The sequence below is a fragment of the Podarcis vaucheri genome (assembly GCF_965113315.1).
Source record: "Podarcis vaucheri genome assembly, chromosome: 13".
NCBI classification, from domain to species: Eukaryota; Metazoa; Chordata; class Lepidosauria; order Squamata; family Lacertidae; genus Podarcis; species Podarcis vaucheri.
Genome location: NC_138751.1, coordinates 44,175,839 through 44,201,732, shown reverse-complemented (window position 1 = coordinate 44,201,732; position 25,894 = coordinate 44,175,839). Strand labels below are relative to the sequence as shown.

The 25,894-nt window shown below is 46.5% G+C and overlaps 2 protein-coding genes across 4 annotated transcripts in view; both read left to right on the top strand.

The window, feature by feature from the left end:
• Positions 1 to 23: 23 nt before the first annotated feature.
• Positions 24 to 13,118, top strand: RDM1 (RAD52 motif containing 1). 2 transcript variants are annotated; one of them, XM_082195114.1, is made up of 7 exons: positions 24 to 172; positions 2,311 to 2,490; positions 4,724 to 4,846; positions 7,377 to 7,548; positions 9,247 to 9,336; positions 10,818 to 10,906; positions 12,796 to 13,116. In XM_082195114.1, exons 1-7 carry the CDS (start codon positions 89 to 91, stop codon positions 12,850 to 12,852), a joined length of 795 nt encoding a protein of 264 aa, XP_082051240.1. In that variant the 5' UTR covers positions 24 to 88; the 3' UTR covers positions 12,853 to 13,116. The 2 variants fall into 2 exon arrangements, with proteins under 2 accessions (XP_082051240.1, XP_082051239.1); XM_082195113.1 differs by lacking the exon at positions 24 to 172 and adding an exon at positions 2,060 to 2,170 and having other exon boundaries at positions 12,796 to 13,118.
• Positions 13,119 to 14,375: 1,257 nt separating this feature from the next.
• The window catches only part of LOC309516183 (leucine-rich repeat-containing protein 37A-like), a 44,539-nt gene continuing 33,020 nt past the window's right edge, over positions 14,376 to 25,894 (top strand). For both annotated transcript variants that reach the window (XM_082194757.1, XM_082194756.1), the window contains exons 1-6: positions 14,376 to 14,804; positions 17,598 to 17,669; positions 19,334 to 19,405; positions 21,738 to 21,809; positions 22,880 to 22,960; positions 24,924 to 24,995. In XM_082194757.1, coding sequence (XP_082050883.1) covers positions 14,590 to 14,804; positions 17,598 to 17,669; positions 19,334 to 19,405; positions 21,738 to 21,809; positions 22,880 to 22,960; positions 24,924 to 24,995 — 584 coding nt within the window. In that variant the 5' untranslated portion in view covers positions 14,376 to 14,589. The remainder of the gene's footprint in view (positions 14,805 to 17,597; positions 17,670 to 19,333; positions 19,406 to 21,737; positions 21,810 to 22,879; positions 22,961 to 24,923; positions 24,996 to 25,894) is intronic.

Here is a 25,894-nt window from a genome sequence, read left to right as displayed (position 1 = left end):
AACACGTGGACTAGAGGGCCGCCCCCAGGAGGGAGTGGGGCTTTTGTTTTTTTGGCTGCAAATCCGCTTCATGCTCTGCAGCTGATCCATGGCAGAAATAGTGGAGTTCCGCGTCCCGGATGGAAACGGACGGACCCTGCTCATTTTGGGATTGGAGACAGACGCGTCAGAGGCAAGATCGCAGAATTGTAGAGGGGAATCCCGAGGGTCATCTAGTCAAACCCCCTGCAAGGCAGCAATAGTTTTCTATTTCCCTGGATTTGCCCTGTATTTGGGTGGGTTATTCAGGTATTCGGGTGGGGAACCTTCGGCGCCCGACATGCATGCATGGTTTAAGGGGCGAGAGAGGGTTTCTTTGCAGACCTCTTCAGACGTTCGGGGCTGCTCGCGAACGCGTGTCGGGACGCACTGTGTCCGCTTGCCCGGGGCTAAGAGCTGCACTCGCTTTGGCTCTGCTTTTAAAAAAATGAAATGAAAAAATAGCGTTTATGCTGCGGGGGACCTGGCACACAAATTTATTGGAATCGTTTGGAAGCGGAACTGAATTTGAAAAGGCTCGCGCGAGGAGCTATCGCTCCTGTCCCGCCTCCGCTGGATCCGTGTACGGATGAACGTCGGGATGGGCAGCAGATGCGGGACTGGCTAACCTCCGCCTGGGCCGGAACTCTTCGAGCGGGGCTGGGGAGCCCGGGGGACCTTTCGCCGTTGGCGCACTGTTGTTGGACTACAACTCCCATCATCCCTAACTACCGGCTGTGCTGGCTGCGGCTGGCGGAAGTTGTAGTCCAATAAGATCAGGAGGCCCGCTGATTCCTTGTCCCTGATTGGAAGCAGCTTTTGAATCGGTCTTCGCGCTTTGGAGTAACGACCGGTTCCTGGCTTTGTAAAACGGATCAGAAACACCTTTGCTTATTCCAGCATTTTATAGATATTTATCCTAGGACGATATACGATGCAGTTTAGGAATCAAAACAACGATAAAATGTGCAATAAGCCAGTGTTTCCCAACCACTGTTCCGTGGCACACTAGTGTGCCGCGAGATGTTGCCTGGTGTGCCGTGGGAAAAAGTAAAAAGAATTTTTTTTTTTTGTAAAAGTCAAATTAGGTCCTAATCTATCCCTCGAGCGCCCCTTGTCCGTTATTGTGACGCATGAAACGTCTTCCCGCCCACTCCCCGCCCTCCCTTGCTTCTCTCTCTCTCTCTGTGGCGCTCTCCGCCTCTTCCTGCTGGGCATACGCAGCTCGCCTCGCGCTTCCGTTCTGGCCCCTCCTTCCCCCGACTACCCCGCCGCTCCGTTCCTTTCTCTTTCTCGCGTGTCAGAGAGCGGCGGCGCGAGCGCGGCGGTTCCCTCAGGATGGGGAGGAACGGGGCTCGCCGCTGCCTCCGCTCGCCCTCCCCCCCCTCCGCCGGCGGTCCCGCGATTCATGGCTTTTTGGCGGTTGGCACAGAAGGAAGGCAAGGGGGAGGGAAAAAATTGAAACTTTCACTTTCGTGCGTCCCTCCCGGTGTGACGCTGCGCGCTGACGTCACGGGGCTGTAATGGTGGTGTGCCTCGAGATTTTTTTCATGAAACAAGTGTGCCTTTGCCCAAAAAAGGTTGGGAAACACTGCAATAAGCTAGTTAAAGGCAATCAACCATTAGCACAACACACAACTCAAATAAACAATTGAAACAGTCAAGTGAAAACAACCGGTTTGAAAATAGATTGCCCTCTCAATGCTGTTTCTCGGTACATAGCATTAAAAATGCCCCAAGAAATAAAAAATGGATTAGCCTGATACTTGATAGAAAGGGGGGTGCCCTAAGGAAGCAGCTTCACAATGAAGTTGCAATCTCAGCTGTTGGTGCTCTGAGAGGAGCTGCTGTGGGAAATCTTAGTGCCTGGGCAAGTTGATAGGGGTGAAAGTGGTCTTTAGGGTGCCCCATCCCAAGCTGTGAAAGACTATAAACATAGCTGTCAACTTTTCCCTTTTCTTGTGAGAATTTCCCTTTAAAAAATGGGAAAGTTGACAGCTATGACTATAAAGGTCAAAAGCAGCATCTTGAATTGGACAAAATATCAAGAGGTTGAATGCTATCACCTGATGCACCGAGACAAAGGATTGTAGCATGTTATATGGGCACAGCCCCTATTATTTTCAATGGAGTTTGCTCAGGAGATGTTCTGGTAGGTTGTGCCCCATGGATCTACCTTTTACTCTGCCGTAGCACCCGGAATCTTATGCTGCAGAGACCTCATGCTATGCTATGCTAGTAGATTTTCTAGCTTTGCATTTTCCAATGGAATTTTTCCCCCTTCCCTTCCAGCATGCTCTGTATTTAACCTTCTCTGCCTTTGGGCCGCTCTATTCCGTGAGGGTTCACCAAAATGCTCCAGTCGCTGGGCCTGGCTATTATGCCCTTGTGAAGTTCTACTCTGCGAGAGATGCCAGCAAGGCACAATCTGCTTGTAACCAGCGGCCCCTGTTTCAGAAATCCCCTTTGAAGGTATATTATCATCGCAGAATCTTAAGACTGTGTCTATGTTACAGGTGTATTCTCTGCAGAATAGTCTGTGTGCGCTTATGAGTAAATTCTAATGCAACGAGGTAGTTTTCCCCTGGGGTTAGAAACAGGATGTAGAATGTGCCATGACTGGAATTTCTGACATCTTTTTATTTTACCAAAAGCAGCCACGAAGCTTCTCCAACTGCCACATAACACTCTGGCCCTGTGCCCCCATCCCAGTTCAAGTGGGGACTCACACAGCTGCTTTTTTGGTGGGGGTGTAAAATAAAAACATGTTGCACGTTTTAATCACAGAGGCTTCACATCATGTATAGTTTGACTGTAAATCAAGCACCCCCCATCTCACACATTATAGTAGGTACAGTGATACCTTGGGTTACAATACGCTTCAGGTTACAGACTCCACTAACCCAGAAATAGTACCTCGGGTTAAGAACTTTGCTTCAGGATGAGAAGAGAAATCGTGCTCCGGCGGCGCGGCAGCAGCAGGAGGCCCCATTAGTTAAAGTGGTGCTTCAGGTTAAGTACGGACCTCTGGAACAAATTAAGTACTTAACCTGAGGTACCACTGTACTGTCCATTTTGGGTTCTTGCAGTTTCTCATCCCCCCCCCCATTGTTAAGTACAGTTCTCCACATTTTCTCATCAGTTTGCAAATTCAGTCTTTGTGAAAATTAGCTTTGGTATTTTAGTGCGAACTCTCCTAATATACACATTTTCTAAAAAAAGTAAAGTAAAGGACCCCTGGATGGTTAAGTCCAGTCCAAGGCGACTATGGGGTTGCTTTCAGGCCAAGGGAGCCAGCGTTTGTCCACAGTCAGCATGGCTAAACCACTTCTGGCACAACAGAACACCGTGATGGAAATCAGAGTGCACGGAAACGCCATTTACCTTCCCGCCACAGCGGTACCTATTTATCTACTTGCACTGGTGTGCTAGGTTGGCAGGAGCTGGGACAGAGCAATGGGAGCTCACCCCATTGCAGGGATTTGAACTGCCAACCTTCTGATCGGCAAGCCCAAGAGGCTCAGTGGTTTAGACCACAGTGCCACCCACTGCTTGGTTCTCTTGCCAATCCCCTCCTCCCACACTTCCCTCACTACTGCCCTCCTAGGGTAACCCCTTAGACCAGCCTTTCTCAACCTTGGGTCCCCAGATGTTTTTGGCCTACAACTGCCATCATCCCTGACCACTGGTCCTGTGCGCTAGGGATCATGGGAGTTGTAGGCCAAAAACATCTCGGGACTCAAGGTTGAAAACCACTACCTTAGACCTTCCCCCTTCCGTGTCATGCTGCTACAGATCCCAAGGCCAGGAAGCAGTTCTTTCCTCCTCCTGCGACTCTTCATACTGATGGGTGGGGTGGCAACATCTTCTTAATGCAAAGGAAAGGCAAGATTGTAAAACCATTGTAAGGCTTTGCTTTGTGTTAAAAAAAACCAAAGTGAATGGGAGAATGTTCTGAAATAACAACAACAACAACAACAACAACTATTATTATTATTATTATTATTATTATTATTATTATTATTATTATTATTATATTTATACCCCACCCATCTGGCTGGGCTTCCCCAGCCACTCTGGGCGGCTTCCAAAAAAATATTAAAATACTGTAATACATCAAACACTAAAAGCTTCCCTAAACAGGACTGCCTTCAGATGTCTTCTAAAAGTCTGGTAGTTGTTGTTCTATTTGACATCTGGTGGGAGGGTGTTCCACAGGGCGGGTGCCACTACCGAGAAGGCCCTCTGCCTGGTTCCCTGTAACTTGGCTTCTTGCAGTAAGGGAACCGCCAGAAGGCCTCGGTGCTGGACCTCAGTGTCCGTTCAGAACGATGGGGGTGGAGACGCTCCTTCAGGTATACTGGGCCAAGGCCATTTAGGGCTTTAAAGGTCAGCACCAGCACTTTGAATTGTGCTCGGAAACGTACTGGGAGCCAATGTAGGTCTTTCAAGACCGATGTTATATGGTCTCGGTGGCCGCTCCCAGTCACCAGTCTAGCTGCTGCTTTCTGGCTTAGTTGTAGTTTTCGGGTCACCTTCGAAGGTAGCCCCACGTAGAGCGCATTGCAGTAGTCCAATGGCTCTTGATGCAAATAGTTGAAATGCCATCGCTTCTTGTCTTCACCTGTGGAAGAAAAGATGATGATGACTGTGGGTTGTTATCACCTGGGACGTCTTTTTCTTCCCCCACCCCTTCCATGCCCAGGTTTGCCTCTGTACCAGACAGCGGCCCTTTTCACAGCAAGGCTTGGGTCTGAGCAGCTACAGATGCCGGGAATTAGCCAATCACTTCCTTGGTTTCAACAGCTGGTCCAGTCGTATCATCACGGTAAGGATGGCCTGCTATTTGCACTTAGGTTTCTTGTTTTTACTCCCACTTTCATATGAGATGCTAAGTCTGCTAAGTGTCACAGCTTCCCTCTAAGGCAGGCTTCCTCAAACTCGACCCGCCAGATGTTTTGAGACTACAGTTCCCATCATCCCTGACCACTGGTCCTCCTAGCTAGGAATCATGGGAGTTGTAGGCCCAAAACATCTGGAGGGCTGAGGTTGAGAAAGCTTTCTCTAAGGCAGTGGTGGCCAAACTTGGCCTTCCAGCTGTTTTGGGACTACAACTTCCATCATCCCTAGCTAACAGGACCAGGGGTCAGGGATGATGGGGATTGTAGTCCCAAAACAGCTGGAGGGCCAAGTTTGGCCACCACTGCTCTAAGGCTTGGGAGAAAAACTAATAGACCAAGTCTGACGGTCGTCGGCCGCTTATATAAACAGTCACGTGGGGGTTTGCTACCTATGTGTCAGGCGGCGGACGATGCAACCCCCACGGCAGGTTGCCAGAAATGGATAAGACAAGGAAGAGTTCTTACCAACTATTTTTTAATCAATATTCAGAGAGAGAGGCTTGGAAATAGTCTCTTGGAATAATGGTGTTGCCCCGTGTAAGTCTCCACCCCCCCCCCTCATGTGTCATAGCTACGGGTGCTGAAAAGGGCCATCTGCCTTTGAGCTCTTTGCTCTTCTACTTTCAATGCTCGCCAGGTTCTGGGAGAGGGTGTGTGTGTCTGGAATGCTTTCTAAAGACACTGTGTCCGTCAGCTGTCACTGCTCTGGTGCTGCTGCTACTTCCTCCCCCTCCTCTCCCGTTATTTCCCAGCTTTCCCCCTCATCTACCTGAGCTGTGATCTCCCTTTGTTGTAATTCCAAACTGTCTTCTTCTCTGAAAAATAAATCAGGCCGGAGTGGTGGTCTCCACCATTCCTCTTCTACCCAGTCCCTGACATCATGAGAGGCGGTGAACAAATTACAGTGGTACCTCGGGTTACATATGCTTCAGGTTACATACGCTTCAGGTTACAGACTCTGCTAACCCAAAAATAGTGCTTCAGGTTAAGAACTTTGCTTCTGGATGAGAACAGGAATCGTGCAGTGGCAGCAGGAGGCCCCATTAGTTAAAGTGGTGCTTCAGGTTAAGAACAGTTTCAGGTTAAGAACGGACCTCCAGAACGAATTAAGTACTTAACCCGAGGTACCACTGTATATCTTATTTTTAAAAAAATGGCTGTCCATTGTAAGCTTTATAGGACGTGCTCAAAGTGGGATGGGGTGGGTTGGCACTATTACTATTACTATTATTATTATTATTGTTATTATTATTATTATTATTATTATTACATGTATTCATCACTCAAAATGGCTTACATTTTTTAAAAAAGCATACAGGTACAAAAGGTTAAAACAACAATTTTTTTTTACTAAAAATTCTCATTTTGCAATAGTATAAATAGGGACAAATCTTACCCAGCCCCACTAAAAAAAGATGAAGATCACAACAGGCTAGGGTATCATCATACCATATGATCCTAATTAAAAAGCAAAAGCCTGGCATTTTAAAGTTGAGAATGATGCTTCCATCCCAATTTTCAAGCAGACCAGTCCTCCCTCTCTTCTCTTCAGGGAGACGTAAACAGTCTCGTCTCACCACCTCAATTTCTTCCACTTCAGGCATCGCTTTTAGGGGTCCACAAATCTCAGCTGCTCTTAGTAGCCAGCCATTTTTGATGTTGTCACCAGTTGCTAATTGCTCCCCTCTCCTGGGTCTTCCAGCATGTTCAGGGTGGAGTGCTGAGAGGTCAACCTCTCATTTTGCAGTGAGCTGGGAGAGATGTTCAGGTGCAGTGAAAATCTCTCTCGACTTGTGAAAGTCTCCAAAACTCAGTGTTAACTTGTGAGAACAACTCTCCCCTTCCTCTGGGCCCTAGAGGATTATGGGGGCCACCCTACTAATTACCTTCACTCCTTTTGACCACCACCCCAAACCTTGGTCAAGAAGAGAGGGAGATACTGTGAAAAATAAATACAGTCAGACCTCATGTTACTTTTGCTTCATGTTACGTTCTTTCAGGTTACGTCCTGCGGCAACCCGGAATTACCAGAAAGGGTTACTTTTGGGTTTCGCCGCTCGCACATGCGCAGAAGCGTAAAATAATGTCATGCGCAGAAGCGCCGAATCGCAACTCGCATGTGCGCAGACGCACCACTGCAGGTTGCGCTCTTTTTATGTTGCGAACAGGCCTCTGGAATGGATCCTGTTCGCAGCCAGAGGTACCACTGTGAAAGCATTATGTAAAAAGAAGAAGATAAACTGGAACTCTGATTGTGCCAGAGGACTTGGAAGAGAAATAACTTATTTTGTGGTTGCCATAAAAATATTACTGGTTGCTGGTGGCAACCTGGCAACTGCATTTTTTGAGTCCTGGCATGCAGAAAGATTCCCTGGAATTATGAAGGGACAGGGGAGCAACTTTTGGGGTAGCTAAAAGCAGCTGGACCTTTGCTAACACAGTTTCTGTTGGGAGCAGCTCCAGAACATATCTGGTTTTGAAGACGAGGAGAATGATGTGGAAGAAGTGAGGACATCACCCAGGAGCAGGAATGCCAAATATCTGTGTATCCAAGAATTAACCTTCCCTCGATATGGGATCCGCACCAGAGGGATTGGTCTGGCTGAGCTTAATGTAGATCCCAGCCAAGGTAATATGGGGCGAGGTGGGAAGACAGAATAAAACGGGAAGTATAAAAGTTTTGTTGTTATTAATTATGTGGTCAGTAGGAACGCTGATCGGGAGGCGGGTGGCGCTGTGGGTTAAACCACAGAGCCTAGGATTTGCCAATCGGCAGGTCGGCGGTTCGAATCCCCGCGATGGGGTGAGCTCCCGTTGCTTGGTCCCTGCTCCTGCCAACCTAGCAGTTTGAAAGCACACTAGTGCAAATAGATAAATAGGTACCGCTCCGGCGGGAAGGTAAATGGCATTTCCGCCAGAAGCGGCTTAGTCATGCTGGCCACATGACCCGGAAGCTGTAGGCCGGTTCCCTCGGCCTATAAAGCGAAATGAGCGCTGCAACCCCAGAGTCGGTCACAACTGGACCTAATGGTCAGGGGACCCTTTACCTTTAAGAACATTGATCAGGAAGAGGGTTATTGCTTGAGCCTGAAGAACCAGGATCCTGGGCAATAGGTTTGGCTGAAATATAGCAACTGACCCGTAGTCTCTTTGCTGCACTCTGCAGCACAAAAGACAGCAGTGGAGACAAGATTTCACTGGACTGTTTTGTGTTGTTCAGATTTTTGGTTTCTAAAGTACGTAAGAGATCACAGGGCAAACCAAAAAATCAATGAAAGGATACGGGATTTTGCAGTTGTGGCAAAAATGACTTCTTCTTTTTTAAGATCTTGACAGAGAAGACAGACAAGATACCTTTTGGGCACGATGGCAGAAATTCATAGCTTATACTAAGACGTTGTTTAGAACCAACGGAGACCTAAGAATTTACAATGTACAGTGGTACCTCAGGTTACATACTTAATTCGTTCCGGAAGTTTGTTCTTAATCTGAAACTGTTCTTAACCTGAAGTACCACTTTAGCTAATGAGGCCTCCTGCTGCTGACGCGCCACAACGCGATTTCTGTTCTCACCCTGAAGCAAAGTTCTTGACCCGAGGTACTATTTCTGGGTTAGCGGAGTCTGTAACCTGAAGCGTATTTAACCTGAAGCATATGTAACCCAAGGTACTACTGTATTAATATTTTGGGAAGTCAAATTATGGAAGAAATCATGGACATGCCTTATTATGACAAATATCTAGTCAAATCTGGAAATGTGTAGTCATAGTTTTCTCCCCCCCCTTTTTTTGTAGGAATGTATTAAAAATATCCTTATACAGTGGTACCTCGGGTTACATACGCTTCAGGTTACATACGCTTCAGGTTACAGACTCCGCTAACCCATAAATATTACCCCGGGTTAAGAACTTTGCTTCAGGATGAGAACAGAAATTGTGCGGCAGCAGCGGGAGGCCCCATTAGCTAAAGTGGTGCTTCAGGTTAAGAACAGTTTCAGGTTAAGAACAGACCTCCAGAACGAATTAAGTTCTTAACCCGAGGTACCACTGTATTTATATTATAACTATAATGACCATCTGGAGTTTCATTGTGTGTTTTGTTATGATTAAAGATACTCCTTTGTAATATTACAGATTTAATTATTTTCTTTGATATCACAGACATCTGGAATAATATTAAAGAGTATTAGTGTTTCAGGTCCAACATTATAAGGACAGTCAAACTGCTACGGCTTAAAGCATTGATTAGTTCAGAGGCTGACAGCAGCTGGCTGGCAGACAGATGTATCTTGAAACAATCTGGTCTTCTGCTGGCTTCTGTCTTTCAGAGTTTCTCCTGGCCGCAAACAACATCCAGAAGCTTGCCGTGCATCGAGCCCTCTCAGATGCATTTCAGAAGATTCTCATTATAGTTCTAGGCAAGGCTCTTTATTTTTGTTTATTTTTTCATATATACTTTCTGTTTGCTCTTTCTTGGGGCACACATTTGTCTCCCTGGAAATGGACTCCCTTGGGAGATTGTGGGCTCCTTCCTTGGAGGTTTATAAGCAGAGGTTGGGGGGGCGGCAACGGTCCACCCAATCTGGTGGAACACTCTGTCTCAAGAGACTAGGGCCCTGCAGGACTTGACATCTTTCTGCAGGGACTGCAAGACAGTGCTGTTCCACCAGGCCTTTGGCCGAGGCACAGTCTGACCCCCTCCTTTGGTAATCCGCACAGAACTCTAGCCCAATGGTTGCCATCATTTTGACTTTGAATTTATTTTAGAACGAATTGATTTTAGAACGTTGTGTTACTTTTATTGTTGTTAGCAGCTCTGAGCCCGGCTTCGGCTGGGGAGGGCGGGATATAAATAAAATATTATTATTATTATTATTATTATTATTATTATTATTATTATTATTATTATTATTGATCTACCTGAGATTCCTGCATTTCAGGGGGTTGGGTTAAATGACCCCCAGAGCCCCTTCCTGCTCTACAATACGATGTCTCTATGAAATATTAAATCATACTTTTACCGTATTTTTCGTTCTATAGGATGCACCTTTCCCCCTCCAAAAATTAAGGGGAAATGTGTGTGCATCCTATAGAGCGAACGCAGGCTGCGCTGCTAAGCCCCAAGCCAGAATAGGGAGACGGAGCACTGCGGAGCGCTCCGTCTCGCTGTTCTAGCTTGGGGATGGCTGCGCGCACAGCCTCACAAGGGCAGCGGGCGCTGCGCTCCAAAGGCTTCAGGGATCTTTGAGGCTGGCGGTGGGGGAAAGCAGCGCTTCCCACCGCCAGCCCCACAAGCTCGGGTGAATGTACCTTGAACGCACCTTGTTTTAGAGGGGGAGAACAAGAAAAAAAAATTTTCCCTGTTCTCCGCCTCCTATGGTCCGGTGCGTCCTATGGAGCGAAAAATACGGTAATTCCGAAATCCTATGTTAATCCTACAGGAGGAATTCAGCATAGCACTAAGGAGACAAGTATTTTTGTTTGCCTGATGGAATGAGCTCCTCTTTCCAGTGTGTGGTTCTGGGGGTTCCACCACCACCCAGAGCCAATTTCAGGGAGTAGGCTGGAAGACGAGGAGGGGAAGCTCTGTTGGGCTAGCAGAAGTCCTCTCACAGGCTTCTGCTAGTGGGTCTGTCCAGTTCAGGCTTCCTCAACCTCGGCCCTTCAGATGTTTTGAGACTACAATTCCCATCATCCCTGACCACTGGTCCTGCTAGCTAGGGATCATGGGAGTTGTAGGCCAAAAACATCTGGAGGGCCGAGGTTGAGGAAGCCTGGTCTAGTTGAATCTGGTCCTGTATCAAAAAAAACCCCTAAATAAATGTCAAGTACGTCAGGAAATAATACAGAAAGCTTTTTCCTTGTTTTATCTTGTTCACATTTGCTTGACTGTTTTCAGAGAATGGGAAGGTAGCTGTGGAGTACAGCTGTCCCCAGGAAGACCACGTTGACCTTTTAACAGAAGAGGAACTCAAAGGTCTCATCCAGGTAAGCTGGAACACTATCTAATGTACAGCGTCGGATTGCTTTGATCTGTTAAACTCAGTTTTTGGGCACCTTAGCTTCATAGGAGAGAGTGATCAGAGAAAATATGGCTTCTCTGTTGTTAGAAAGTTGAGAAAATCCGCTGAGGATGAACTGCTTGTCAGGGTCGCTTAGGAACCCAGATGGCTGGCTTTGCAGAAGAGTAAACCACAGAGCCTAGGACTTGCCGATCAGAAGGTCGGTGGTTCGAATCCCCGCGACGGGGTGAGCTCCCGTTGCCCGGTCTCTGCTCCTGCCAATGTAGTAGTTCCAAAGCACTTCAAAGTGCAAGTAGATAAATAGGTACCGCTCCGGCGGGAAGGTAAACGGCGTTTCCGTGCGCTGCTCTGTTTTGCCAGAAGCGGCTTAGTCATGCTGGCCACATGACTCAGAAGCTGTACTCCGTCTCCCTCGGCCAGTAAAGCAAGATGAGCGCCACAACCCCAGAGTCGTCCGCAACTGGACCTAATGGTCAGGGGTCCCTTTACCTTTTTATCCCCTATCATGCTCAGATTCACAGTGGTTTTCAACTGGGGAGAGCTCTTCTCGTCTAATCCATCAAAGCAATTTCTGTTTATTTTATTTTTTTAGGGATTCTGCAGCCCTGTCAGATCCTGTCAGAACGAGCTCCTTTTTAGTTGCATGTGGGGCAGGGTGAAAGCAGAATGAAAGCAAGGGAAAGGTGGCTGGCGTATTTCAAAAACAAATTCCTGATTGCTCAGGCCCACATGCAAGCTTGCCCCCCCCAAAAAAAAATCACCCACTGTGGCGAGGGAAGGATCATTGGGTGTACAGCACCAGGCACAGATATTGAAAATACCGTTACAGCAGCCTCAGCCTGCGTACCCAGCATACATTTAAAATACATGAGTTCCTCCCAATTTTATTTTTTTTAAAAAGGGAAGAGTAATTCATTAAGGGTCCTAGCAATTGTAGCTGTACGAGGGGCGTACAGTTCTTGAGGGGAAATAATGTGCTTTCAATGTATGCTGTGTACACAGCCCCAGTCTGTGAAATGTAAGTTTTAATGTATTTTTATTAAAGATTTTCTTGATTTACAAAGCTAATTGCAATGTCTCTCTCTCGTGTATTTTTTCTCTCCATATAATTTATTTTATTTTATTTTTTACAAATTGGTTTCATTTGTTGAGACATTAGGAAGAATAGGTGGAAAGAGGTGGAGGGGAGGGAAGATGAGTGGGGTTGGGTGGTGATGTTTCCATTTTACTTAATATATGTGGGGTTTGGTGTCAGCGTTGCTTGTGCAGGTTCCTTGCTGTTCGCTTGTGTTCCTTTGGTGGTGAGAGAGGTTGGGGTTGGCCTGGGGTGTGGCTGTTCGTTGGTGGTTGGCTGTGGTGATCTTTGTTTTCGTGTGTGAGTGGGGTGGGTGGGTGTTTTGGATCAGGTTAGCCATATTGATTTGTATGCTGTTGGTGGATTTTTGTCGTCGTCTTGTTGGGCTGTGTCAGTTTCAGTTTATTGGTTACCGTATTTTTTGCTCTATAAGACTCACTTTTTCCCTCCTAAAAAGTAAGGGGAAATGTGTGTGCGTCCTATGGAGCGAATGCAGGCTGCGCAGCTATCCCAGAAGCCAGAACAGCAAGAGGGATTGCTACTTTCACTGCGCAGCGATCCCTCTTGCTATTCTGACTTCTGAGATTCAGAATATTTTTTTTCTTGTTTTCCTCCTCCAAAAACATGGTGCGTCTTGTGGTCTGGTGCGTCTTATAGAGCGAAAAATACGGTGATTTTTCTAGTAAGGCTGTTTCCCATGCTATTTGGTACCACTGGTCCACTGTGAAATGTAAGTGATCCAGATTGCGCAGATAACAAACGCTTCCTTCTCTTCTCAGGTGACTGAATTATCACTCTCACAGTTAAGTCCTGTAGAGGAAGAGGAGATCTCTTGATTTTAGCATGCATTGAAAATAGCACCTGGTGCCCACAGAGTAATGCCTTTAAAGGAGGATATTTTACACCTGTTGAGTCCTCACTGCTTTGAAAGGGCAACTGCTGCATCTGAAGCTCATGACATTATTGGAAGTCCCATTTTGTTGTTTGCCGTGGTTGCAGATGATGATTTCCATAAATTGACACCTGCCTATCAAACGATTGCCTATAATTGCCTATTTATTTTTAGCGAAGTGGGGTGATTCCCTTCTCACCAATTTAGTCTCTTTTTTCCTAATAAACTGGTTCCTGAAAAAAATGTTCTGTTATGTTTCTTTCATTCAAAGGTGAGAATTAGTCCTCAGTACAGTGGTACCTCGGGTTACATTCGCTTCAGGTTACATACGCTTCAGGTTACACACTCCGCTAACCCAGAAATAGTGCTTCAGGTTAAGAACTTTGCTTCAGGATGAGAACAGAAATCGTGCTTTGGTGGCAGCAGGAGGCCCCATTAGCTAAAGTGGTGCTTCAGGTTAAGAACAGTTTCAGGTTAAGTACAGACCTCTGGAACGAATTAAGTACTTAACCCGAGGTACCACTGTATAGCAAATACGAGCCTGGGATTAGGAATTGCCTGATAACTGTTGCCAGTCAGAGTAAGAACTACAGTGCTACATGGGCCAGTGGTTGGACTCAGTGTAATGGAGTTTAATTTGCTCCTATATCCATCCATCCATCTTGGCTGTCTCTTAGCACAGGGCCAGCTCATTGGGGCCAGTCCTGCCACCGCCTACAATGAACCACTATTGGCAGGATTGGCAGCGATATCAGAAGATACGTTCTCTGATTATTATATATATATATATTAATTCTCTTGCTAATTATACTGTTAAATATGCATTTTATATTTGACTTCCTTTAGTAATGTTTAAGATAAAACAAATTTTGGTTCACTTTGCTGCGTTAAATGTGCATTCTGTAGTGGACCTCCTTAGAAATGTTTTATTTTGAAATATTTACGATAATATTTTGGTCTTGTGTTAATTATGTTGCTTTGAATGTATACTTTACCCCCCACCCAAAAAACCGAGCCTTTTCCCCATACTAGCCCAGTTGTAAATGACATTGTGTAAACGTTTTTTTTTTTTTTTAATGTAAATTCTTTGTGTTTCCCCTGGTTCTACTGTTCACTAAGTTCCAGTGAAATATTTCAGCGTTATACATGGATAAAGAGATTGGCTTATTGTCAAGGGCTGGGAGAGGTTAACCGGCAAGGCCATCTAGCCAGATTCCTCAGTTGTAAGACATCACCACCCAACATCAAATCACCCTGTCATCCAGATCACCGTGTGTCATATTTGACATTTAGGGATATCACATCAAGCACCAAACATCTCAAGAACATGAAGGCATTGGCTATGAAATTGGACTTCCATTGTTGCCATGGCTATGAGAATTCTAGGATGCCGGGAGTAACGCAGAAACGATGTCACAACCGAGCGGAATGCTTGGAACTCGCACACAGAGGCTTACTGTGAAGGGGTCAAAGATCAGGGAATACACAGACATGGGGTGGTGATGCGGTGGCCTCTTCCAAGAGCCTCGCCAGTGCAGCCTCCGTAATGGAGAGGCATGTGGCTGTGGTTGCTTGGTAACCGCATGGAGCCACCACCAGTGTTGGCCGCCATTTCCCAAATCATCCTTTGCTGGGGTCAGATGAGCAAGAGGGGAGCGGGGCCTGGAATCCGCTCTGTAGTATGGGCCGCGTTGCCTCCTCTAATGCCCATCTCTTCTTCTTCCTCGCGATACTGCTGGTGTCCTTGACGAGGGTGGACTTAGCCATAGAGCCTTGCCCAACCCCATGCCGTTGCACCTTGGAGATCCTCAACTGTAGCCGGATCAGCAGCCCTCCGGGACTCCACCGCGTGCCTCTCCCCAAGCCCTTTGGCCATGCTCACGTTTTTTTCTTCTTGTAAGTATTCGAGAACCCGAGAGATGATCGGGTCCCGGGCCCTAAAGAAGCCAGGCTATCCTCCACCAGGGCCAGGGCTTTTTCAGTGATGGCTCCGACCTGGTAGAATACTCTGTCCCACGAGACCAGGGCCCTGCAGGACTTGATCTCCTTCCGCAGGGCCTGTAAGACAGAGCTATTCCGCCTGGCCTTCAATTTGAATTAGCCTGATCCTCTATTCCCTTTTCCCTTTCCTTTTCTATGAAGAAACCCTTCTGGGGTCCCACATTTAAACTCTTCCCTGGTCTCCTTGCTGGCCCTAGTAGGACCAACTTGGCCAGTTAGCCCTGGTGATCATTTGATGTTTACTGATTGGGGTTCCCCCCCCCAAAAAAATGACCCCTGAATTTTAGAATTTTATTGACATTGATGCTGCATTTATGTTGTATTTTATGCTGTTTTTAAGTCACATTTTAATCAATGTTTTATATTTGCTGTTAGCCACCTTGAGCCCAGTTTTTAAACCGGGAAGGGCGGGGTATAAATAAAAATGTATTATTTAAGACTTAGGGGTGAGCGAGATGGGGGCAGGGGACTTCTGACTCCCAGGCAACTTGAGGGACGACTAGGTAGAGAGCTGGTTGTGTATCTGCCGAGACCTGTAGTATAGGTGTGACCTTCGGGAATCTCCATCCAAGTAAACAAAGGCAAACGACCAAAGGGCGCGGGCTGTCTGGGTTGGTTCACTGCAGGGCAGCTCAGAGACGTGCAGTAACGTTGATTCTTTATTCAAGTAAACGGAATACAAACGAGAAACCTATGGGCATGGCAGGCCCCATTAAAGCAGTTTCCAGAGCTGATAATAGCCTCCTTGGCTGTTTTCCCTGCAGTCTTTAACTCTTACTGGAGAGGGACTCCCTGTGCTCTTTGTTCTGCTACATGGCCCTCCGTGCCCTCGGAGACAAGGGAGGAAGGGAGCTGAATACAGAGGGACCAGCAGGCTCCCGAGTAGCTGCTGCAGCCTCTGTCTCCTCAGCTGCCTGTCCTGCGTCTGCAGTACCTTCTGCCTCTGATTCCTCTCTCTCACTCAAGCCTGTTGCTTGTTCAGCATCCAACCATTTCCTTGCCCCCTTTCATCCTCTGACTTGTCTTCCAGTGTCCCACCCCCCACTCCCCTGGCTCTGATCCTTCCTCCTCTGAGTCCTTCCCTAGGGGGCTTAAGGGAAAGAAGGTACATCAGCAAAGATGGAGTTTATCACATCACACCTTCCTCCTGCAGGGCTCATTCAATCACACATGCTGCCTAAGCAGGTTTCTAGGCCTAGGGCATCCCTGTTTGGACTCTGCCTGCCATGACAAGCAGTGTTCAAGACTGGGTTTCTCATGTTGGTTTTGGTAGGGCTGGCTTTCTACACAAAATGAGTGCATGCTCCAGGAACATCTAAGTATCTCCACCCTGCTTAAGGTGGTAGAAAACTACAGCCTGTCCTCTCTATAATTTGGGGAGTTCAGCACCACTGTTAATTGGCATGAAGAAGCACACCCAATACTTGCTTAGAATGGTTACTGTATTGTTTTTTCCTAGAAGGGCTCCTCTGCTTTTGAACTGGAGGGGAAATGTGACAGTGTAGTTCTCTGCCTCTCCTGCAGCTGCTAACGGGACAGATGTGCAGGGGGAAATGTGTCATGCCTCTTTCTCTCGGTTATTTGCAGTAGATTGTCAGGGATTATTCTCAGTTGTTTTAATAATGGCGACCGCAAAATGACACCCACCCATAGTTAGCCTGCTATTTCAAAAAAGGGGAAATACAGACACAAAAGTTGTTGAGCGTTTTTCTCTGGCAAAGTTGAGTTGTTGAGCTGTTTATGAAGTTCGTCAAGACACGGGCTGCCATACGTCTGGATTTTCCTGGACACTTTGGCAATTTCTACCTGGACACTGTTTATGAGGGCTGAATACGGGCCATGTCCGGGAAATTCTGGACATACGGCAACCCTAGGTAGCCAGGCATGGATTTGGGTGTGGAAGGACTGTGAGCTTCAGGTCTAAAAACATCCCCAACTAAATCAGTTGCTGAAAGGCACCATGTGCTTTTGAGTCTAGCTGAATGTCCTTTGCACCGAACTCTGAAGTTTGCCTTCCCCTGCCATTCATGGAGGAGAAGCGTGACCCTAAGGAAAATATTCAGGAGGACTGGGGAACCTTAAGGTCCAGCGGGCAAACTGGGGCTCCTCCTGGGCCACACATCTCCCCGGGCCTGCTCTGCACCCCTTCTCCCCCTTGAGTACTTCCACCTGGCTAGAGTGTGTACATGAACTGCCATAATGCCTGGACAAAATTGGAGGGTTGTGTAGAAATCTCTGACTTGTGTTGGCTGGAATGTAGCCTATAGTGAGAATTCATTCCTCTACTCAATTTGCCTCGGATCCAGCTCTGGCCCCCAGAAGGTCCCACTCAGGGGAATGTGGCCCTGGGTTTGAAAAATGAACCTCTGCTATGCACATTTTAACAGAAGAGTTTGGATCTATTTGCACCAGCTCTTCCTAAGACCTTCTTTCCTAGAAGCCATCAACATAGAGGAGAAATTCTTCTGGGCATGGGTGGAGTTCATCTCCTCTTGGCCATTGCCCCCATAAATGTGAGTCTTCCAGGTTCAGGAAACAGTGTTCTGTGGAGGCTTGAACACTGCACGTCTGGAAATTTGACATTCAGGATGCCAGATAAACATGCTACACAAGAGATGCAGAGTTCATTTTCCCACACCAGGAGTATCCGTTTAATTTTCGTTCCCCCATGTTTATTGTTTTCCCCAGAGACTTCACTGATAATGCGATTTCTTCCATTGGGAAACAGGTGTGGAGGGCCTATCCTTGGGCTGAGTACTTGTGAGTATTATTTAGTGTCGTCAGTGAGTACCTACCCTGGCCTTGGTTTTGGCCAGTTTCAGTCATGGTGGTTTTTGGTTTTAAGCTATTGGAAGTTGACCGACGACTAAGGCCACATTCAAACTATACATTTAAAGAAGGCACCATGATTCCACTTTAAACAGTCATGGCTTCCCCCAAACAATTCTAGGAGCTGTCATTTGCTAGAGGTGCTGATCAGGGCCAGTCCAAGACATTTTGGCACCTGAGGCGAACCATAAAATGGCACACTGCTCCCAGCCAGGGAAAAAGGAGTGAATGAAAATCTACATCAGGAACGGGAGTGGGGGAATAAAGATCTGCTTTGGGGTCTGCTGCCTCCGTGGATCATGCTGCCTGAGGCAATCGCCTCACCTCGCCTCATGGGTGGGCTGGCCCTGGTGATGAGAATTGTTAGGCGATTCCTATTCCCCTCACCAAGCTGTTCTCCCTGTGGAGAGGGATTGATATACAGTGGTACTTCGGGTTAAGTACAGTGGTACTTCGGGTTAAGTACTTAATTCGTTCCGGAGGTCTGTTCTTAACCTGAAACTGTTCTTAACCTGAAGCACCACTTTAGCTAATGGGGCCTCCGCCGGAGCACGATTTCTGTTCTCATCCTGAAGCAACGTTCTTAACCTGAAGCACTATTTCTACTATTTCCACCATTGTACTACTCTGGGAAAAACAGTTCTGTGAGGGGAATAGGGATCTCCTAACAACCCTCAGCACCCTTAACAAACTGTAGCTCCCAGAATACTTTGGGGGAAGCCATGATTGTGGGATCATGGGCCTTTAAATGTGTGGTGTGAATGTGGCGTGAGCTGGGCGAGATCAAGGCAAAAGACCTTGATCTAGCTAGATGAAGTTCAGTTACGCTGCAAATCAATTTGAAAGCTTAAGGTGTTGGGACAGGGTCCCTGCAGGTTCGTGGAAGTTTTGTGAGTTAATAAATATACATTTGTCTAAACCATAGCTGTCAACACTTTCCTTCTTATTAAGGGGAATTCCCTTATTCCAAATAGGATTCCTCGCAAGAAAAGGGAAAAGTTGACAGCTGTGGTCTAAATCCGAGGTAGTAGAAAGCTCCCAGCTAAGAACATTGCTTCCTTTGCCAGCATACTGTACTCATAAATCCCCAAACATGACAAATAGATTGATACAACTTTTAAAAGCAGGGGCAACACAGAGCATCTTAATCAAGGCGGTGTGAGTAAGGGGCTAGGAATGGGGAACAAATTCAGTTCGGTTGTCATTTAAGGGCAAAACTACCTAATATGTACTTTCTGAAACAATAAGTGAACTAAAGCACATCCCAGCCTCCCGAATTCACGCTTCCCCGAATTTTGCAAATGTGCATATTAGGACTGGGGAAATCTAGCTCCAGTCCAACGATGGAGATCCACCTCTGTAAGCAGTTTCCAGGAAAGCGGATTTGCATCTCCATTATGAAAGTGATTCGGGCCATTTTTTGGACGTGCAGGAGGTGGATGCGAGTCTCCACCTGGAGCCAGTTGCTATGCATGGCAAGTTGCTCATGGCCGCAGCTGGTCCTGAGTTCTGCAAGTGCAGAAGGACTGTGCTTTAGTTATGCCCGTTCTGTTAAGGCAGGCAACATGGCTGTGACCTTGTCTCCACCTCTCTAGGGTCCTCAAGAGCAACAGCCTGAGCAGACTTCAGAATACCTCTCTGGATGGCTTGCTTTCCCTTACTCACCTGTAAGTTTCTGCGTCTGGTTGCAGTAATTTATTGGCTTTATTGCCACCTTTCTTAGGGAAGTAATATAATGTTCCATCTCCATGACATTCAAAGCTTCATCAGTGGTGGCAGGTAACATTTTGACTTGGTAGGGCTGCGATTGTTAACCTTGCTGTTTTCATCAAAGTAGGAATTCCATACAAGATTTATTCCATACCTCTTATTCAGAAGCTAAGTCATACCGCATGGTAGAAGTTTTTGAATTTGTGTATTTTTTACGCCAACGTGTGAATTTCCAAAAAGCTAATCAAACACACAAAAACTTTCAAAAGTTGAGGAACACTTTCTGCTGGTGTCAAATTTCAACATCGAAATAAGAATTTCAAAAACTGAATATACAAATGACAAAGAGATCTTTCCCACGTGTCTCTGGACAGGAAAACCATAGATTTGGAACTGACCTCAAGAATCATCTAATGTTGGGTTGCCATATTTCAAAAAGTGAAAATCCAGACACAAAATTTGTTGAGCTGTTTTTTCTTTTCTTTTTTTTGCCCAAAGTTGTTGCAAAATCTCAAGTAAGTTTTTCAGCTATTTTTAAGCAAATTTGCCAAAATCTAGACTTCTGACATGAGTTGTCATACATCCAGATTTTCCTCCTGCACATTGTTTCCAAATGACATATTCAGGCTATGTCCAGGAAATTCCTGACGTATGGCAACCCTAATTTCTAGTCTAACTCCTACAAGTGCAGAAATCCTGCCCAAAGCCAGCCATGGGTGGGCCCAAAACACCAACTTTCTGGTTAACATCCATACACACAGACCCACTGATGTATTTCAAACAAGCCATAACTAACATTAACCACAATTTATATAGGTCTAGAGGGACGTGGGTGGCGCCGTGGGTTAAACCACAGAGCCTAGGACTTGCCAATCAGAAGGTCGGCGGTTCAAATCCCTGTGACGGGGTGAGCTCCCGTTGCTCGGTCCCTGCTCTTGCCAACCTAGCAGTTTGAAAGCATGTCAAAGTGCAAGTAGATAAATAGGTACCGCTCTGGCGGGAAGGTAAATGGCGTTTCTGTGCACTGCTCTAGTTCGCCAGAAGCGGCTTAGTCATGCTGGCCACATGACCAGGAAGCTGTATGCCGGCTCCCTCGGCCAATAAAGCGAGATGAGTGCCGCAACCCCAGAGTCGTTCACGTCTGGACCTAATGTTCAAGGGTCCCTTTACCTTTATCTAGGTCTAGGCAAAATGGCAAGCTGCAGTTAAGCAAAAACGGAAACAAAAGATTCCAAATTCTTAAAGGCTTTGCTGAAGGAGCAGAGGGGAGGGTATGAGTCTGAGATTCACCTAGGCTTACTCACAAATGGCAGCCAAACAGCAGGCATGCAATGGAATTTAGTACATTCCATTTTTTAGCCATGCTTTGAGCCAACCAAAGCAGATGAATCTGTTGAATTTTGAATTCTTGCGAAATTTAATTTGCGGTGCTAGAAATTTCAAAATCTGAAATGTCCTATCAGAGATCAGATACACATCCAGTTTTCAGATTTGTGGAGAAAGATTAAAAAGAAGAGGATCCTAATGACAAAATCAGGTTGGCATGTGGAAAAGTAAATAGCCTGCATTGCTTTGCCACATCTATCTCCCAACTCGTAAGAGATCTGTCTAGGCAAGCATCTTGACATATAAGTGGCCAGACACATACCTCCAGAAAGCTAATAAGCAGAGCCCGAAGGTGACAGTCTTCTCCCAAGGTTTGTCCTTAACATCTGATATTTCAAGGTATACTGCCTCTGTGCATGAAGGTTCCATTTAGCTGTCCTGGCTAATACTATTACAGTGATGTCATAAACATGAGTCAAGCTACAAGGATGGATCCATGGAGGAACAACTGTATAAGTACGTTTTGCTCATAGCTGTCAAGTGTCCCTTATTTGGCGGGACAGTCCCTTATCCCAGCGCCATGTCCTGTTTCTGTCCCTTATTGATGAGGCTTCATTTGGCTGCTGGCTAGGCTTTCTGCCTTTGGCTCAGAGGGGCTCAGAAGTTGAACATACCTGTGCCCGGAAAATCTCTTATTTTGGCTGCTGATCCCTTATTTTCGAGGCTGCTGGTCCCTTATTTTCAAATCTGTAAGTTGACAGCTATGGTTTTGCTATATGCCACATTCTGTGCAGATTCCACTCTGGGTAGTGCTAAAGGATTATTGATCTTTATTAAAGCTGACTAAACTAGGCCAAAAGCATCCGGTAAAAAAAAAAAAAACGTCAAAAGCAGAAATCATGGGATGGACATGTCTTTCTTATAGTCTCTAGTTTGATAAGCTCTGTGTGCTGTCTTAAACAGGGACTTGTCGTGCAATAAAATCCACTTCATTGAGAAAAACGCCTTTGAACCTGTCCCGTTTCTGCAATTTATGTAAGTTGTTGGGGGCGTAAAACGGTCTTTTCTGGGAGCGGGGGAGCAGCAGAAATGGAATGGCTTTCAGCCCCCCATGTCCTGAATCTGCCAAGCCCCTGCCCTGGAAATAATTTCCCACCCCCAACTATTTCTAAAAGCAACCGGGTGCTGGGGGTCAAGTCTGCTGGGTGTGGGGAGAGTACATTATCTCTGGAAGCCTTGCCCCATGATCCCAGATGGGATGGGTTGATTCGCTGCTGAGGGAGGAAAGCGACCTCTGCACATGCTCAGAGGTACCCCGAACAATGTGATTTGTGTGAATCAGACTGGAATTCTGAAGCAGCGGGGCTAAGTCAGGCTTCAGTCCTAGAACGGATTCTCTGTCCGGTCCTGGTAACTTGGAAAACGCCAACAGGACTCTGAACAGCTTCCAGGCAGACTTAAGTAAAAATATCCCTTAGAGATCTGTCCCAGAGTTCATCCAGAAGAGAAACTGGCAATGGAAATTGAAGGGGTCAGGAAAGGGGGGGGGGTCAGGGGAAGCCAATGGAACAGGGGAGGGAATAAGGAACTACCCTCATGTTCCATCACAACTCAGAGTGAGAATTGATATCCACTACTGGACAGGGATAGTGGGACGCGGGTGGCGCTGTGGGTTAAACCACAGAGCCTAGGGCTTGCCGATCAGAAGGTCGGCGGTTCGAGTCCCCACGACGGGGTGAGCTCCCGTTGCTCGGTCCCTGCTCCTGCCAACCTAGCAGTTCGAAAGCATGTCAAAGTGCAAGTAGATAAATAGGTACCGCTCCGGCGGGAAGGTAAACGGTGTTTCCGTGCGCTGCTCTGGTTCGCCAGAAGCGGCTTAGTCATGCTGGCCACATGACCCAGAAGCTGTATGCCGGCTCCCTCGGCCAATAAAGTGAGATGAGCCCCGCAACCCCAGAGTCGGTCACAACTGGACCTAATCGTCAGGGGTCCCTTTACCTTTACCTTACTGGACAGTGATGGGCGGGGGGTGGGGGCGGGAAGAGCTTGCATTTGTACAAATGCAAAGTCCTATACACCACGATTGATTTTGTTTCCCTTCGCAGAAATCTCAGCGGCAACGTTATTGGGCGGATCACGCAAGGGGCGTTTGAGGCCTGGCACGGAATGCAGTTTTTGCTCAAGATGTAAGTGAAATCAAAACCTGCAAGGGCTTGAGAGCAGCCAGGCTCTAGGGCAGGGGTAGGCAACCTAAGACCCGTGGGCTGGATGCGGCCCAATCGCCTTCTCAATCCGGCCCGCAGACGGTCCGGGAATCAGCATGTTTTTACATGAGTAGAATGTGTGCTTTTATTTAAAATGCATCTCTGGGTTATTTATGGGGCATAGGAATTTGTTCATTCCCCCCCCCCTCCAAAATATAGTCTGGCCCCCCACATGGTCTGAGGGACGGTGGACAAGCCCACGGCTGAAAAAGGTTGCTGACCCCTGCTCTAGAGCCTGAGCTACATTAGTGAGGAAACACTGTTTTGAATGAGTTATCAACATGCAACACCAGATGGCGCCAGAAGATAAAAGAAATTCTATGCAATTTTCTATACCGTTCCCCCCTTTTGTTATAACAATTTAATTTCTGGCTTATTTAAAGCATGTTTTTCCTGTGTGTGTAGATCCACCCTCGCACACAACCCAAAACGGTGTGTCAGCAATTAATGCCTTTAGGGTAATGCTGAAAGTACTCTGCTTGCCTTTGACTTTTCTTCAGCCCGCAACCATAGTTCCGAATTGTAGCCATCGGCCCTGCAAGATGTAGCATGCACTTGTGAGGAAGAAAGGGCCTCTGAGCATGTGCAGAGAACTATTTTCTTGTCACGGGGTAACCAGAGCCCTTCAGGACATATATTCAGGGTCAGCAAAAAAAAGTGTTTCTATCAGAAGCAAGAACTTTGAAATTGCCTTAACCCCAGTGTTTTTCTCCTCCTAAAAGTATAAATCACCGATACCAGGGTTGGTGCAGGGCTGGCCCTCCAAGTGTCCCTATTTTCCATTGACAGTCCCAGATTTACAAAAGCCTATTATTATGGAATAGGACACCCCTGTTTTCATCAGAGAAATGTTGGAGGGTATGTTAATTCAGGCGTAGTGAACCTCCAGGTATTGTTGGACTCCCAAATGACGCCTTTGCTGGGTGGCTTCCAGGATATATAAAAACAGAATAAAACATTGTCTACTAAAGGTTGTATAGTTGCTTATCTCCTTAGCTTGAGGGTCGCATAACTCCATACCCTCCAATATTTCTCTGATGGAAATAGGGATGACTTACCATACCTTCCAACACATCTCCAATGAAAATAGAGACATCCTAAACAAAACCATGCCATTCCGGGATCAAACCAGAAACTGGGATGGCTTCTGTAAATCTAGGACTGTTGCTGAAAAATAGGGACACTTGGAAGGTCTGAAGTTTTTAATGTTTGACTTTTTGCTATGTTTTTATATGTGCTTGTAAGCCAAGCAGAGTGACTGGGGAAACCCAGGCAGATGGGTGGGGTATAAATAATAAAACAACAATAATGGATAAAAAAATTCCTTCCAGTAGCACCTTAAAGATCAACTAAGTTAGTTCTTGGTATGAGCTTTCGTGTGCATGCACACTTCTTCAGATACACTGAAACAGAAGTTGCCAGATCCTTTTATATAGTGAGAAGGTGGGGAGGGGTATTACTCAGAAGGGTGGTGGGAATGGGAGATTGGCAGATAGCTGAGATGAGCCTGTTGACGACTCTGAAGAAGTGTGCATGCACACGAAAGCTCATACCAAGAACTAACTTAGTTGGTCTTTAAGGTGCTACTGGAAGGAATTTTTTTATTTTGACTATGGCAGACCAACACGGCTACCTATCTGTAACTGGAACAATAATGGATGATGATGAATGGCTTCCATATTTCCACACAGAGTCGAGCACCATAATCTCTCTTTAAAACTTTAGAATTTCACAGTATCTCTAATGACTGATTATTGCTCTGTGCAGTTCATCTGCTTGAGGCAGCAAACTGCCTTGGTCTGGCCAGGTATTTTTAAGCGGATGGTTTTGTTTGCTTTTTAAGCTGGTTACAACAACCAGTTCCCTTTGCCCGGTTTTTCTGCAGGGTTCTCAACCATAATCCACTAACGGTCATTGAAGATGCTCGTTTTTACAAACTGCCCTCGCTGAAGTTCCTGTAAGTACCTGAAATACATTTGCTTGCGTCTTCGCTTGGGATTTTTCTACTACAGATGCTACTATTCGGGTTTGCTTGGGTCGCAAGGAGCTTCATTCATCTTCCTCCTGTTATTTTTGTCACAGCGGGTGGTGCTATGGGTTAAACCACAGAGCCTAGGACTTGCCAATCAGAAGGTTCAAATCCCCGCGACAGGGATCCCATTGCTCGGTCCCTGCTTCTGCCAACCTAGCAGTTCGAAATCACTTCAAATTACAAGTAGATAAATAGGTACCACTCTGGTGGGAAGGTAAACGGTGTTTCCGTGCGCTGCTCTGGTTGGCCAGAAGCGGCTTAGTCATGCTGGCCACATGACCCGGAAGCTGTACGCCGGCTCCCTCGGCCAATAAAGCGAGATGAGCACCACAACCCCAGAGTTGGCCATGACTGGACCTAATGGTCAGGGGTCCCTTTACCTTTATAACATCTGAAGAGCCAATGTGGTATAGTGGTTAGACTGGACTAGGGCAAGGTAGCCCAAAGTTCAAGTCTGGACTCAGCCATGAAGCACACTTAATGACTATTGGTTGGTTGGTTGGTTGCTATATTTTCTCAGATCCTCTGCCTCGCAAGACTGTTGGGAATACTAAATTGGTCAGAGGTTGGAGAGGGAGGCATGTACGCTTCCTTGAATAACTTTGAGGAAAGGCTGGATGGCAATGTAACAAATAAAGAGAAATGAAATTTAAAAATACATCTAAATTAACCGCTTGATAGTGCCTCCGAGTAACTCTCATAGTTAAAGGCATTCCCCTGCAGCCCAGTTTTCCTGCCAGGTCTCGGCCACAAAATGTGTGAAGTAATATATAAAAAGGAGAGTGTTTGTCTCTGAGCACACACAGATTGCAGCATTTAGTTTT

Excerpts from the sequence above, each read along its gene's own strand:
- RDM1 (XM_082195113.1), top strand. The coding sequence starts at position 2,075 with ATGCTATCACCTGATGCACCGAGACAAAGGATTGTAGCATGTTATATG. Across the intron at positions 2,491-4,723 it reads TTCAGAAATCCCCTTTGAAG|GTTTGCCTCTGTACCAGACA; the intron begins GTATATTATCAT and ends TTCCATGCCCAG. Across the intron at positions 9,337-10,817 it reads GATTCTCATTATAGTTCTAG|AGAATGGGAAGGTAGCTGTG; the intron begins GCAAGGCTCTTT and ends GACTGTTTTCAG.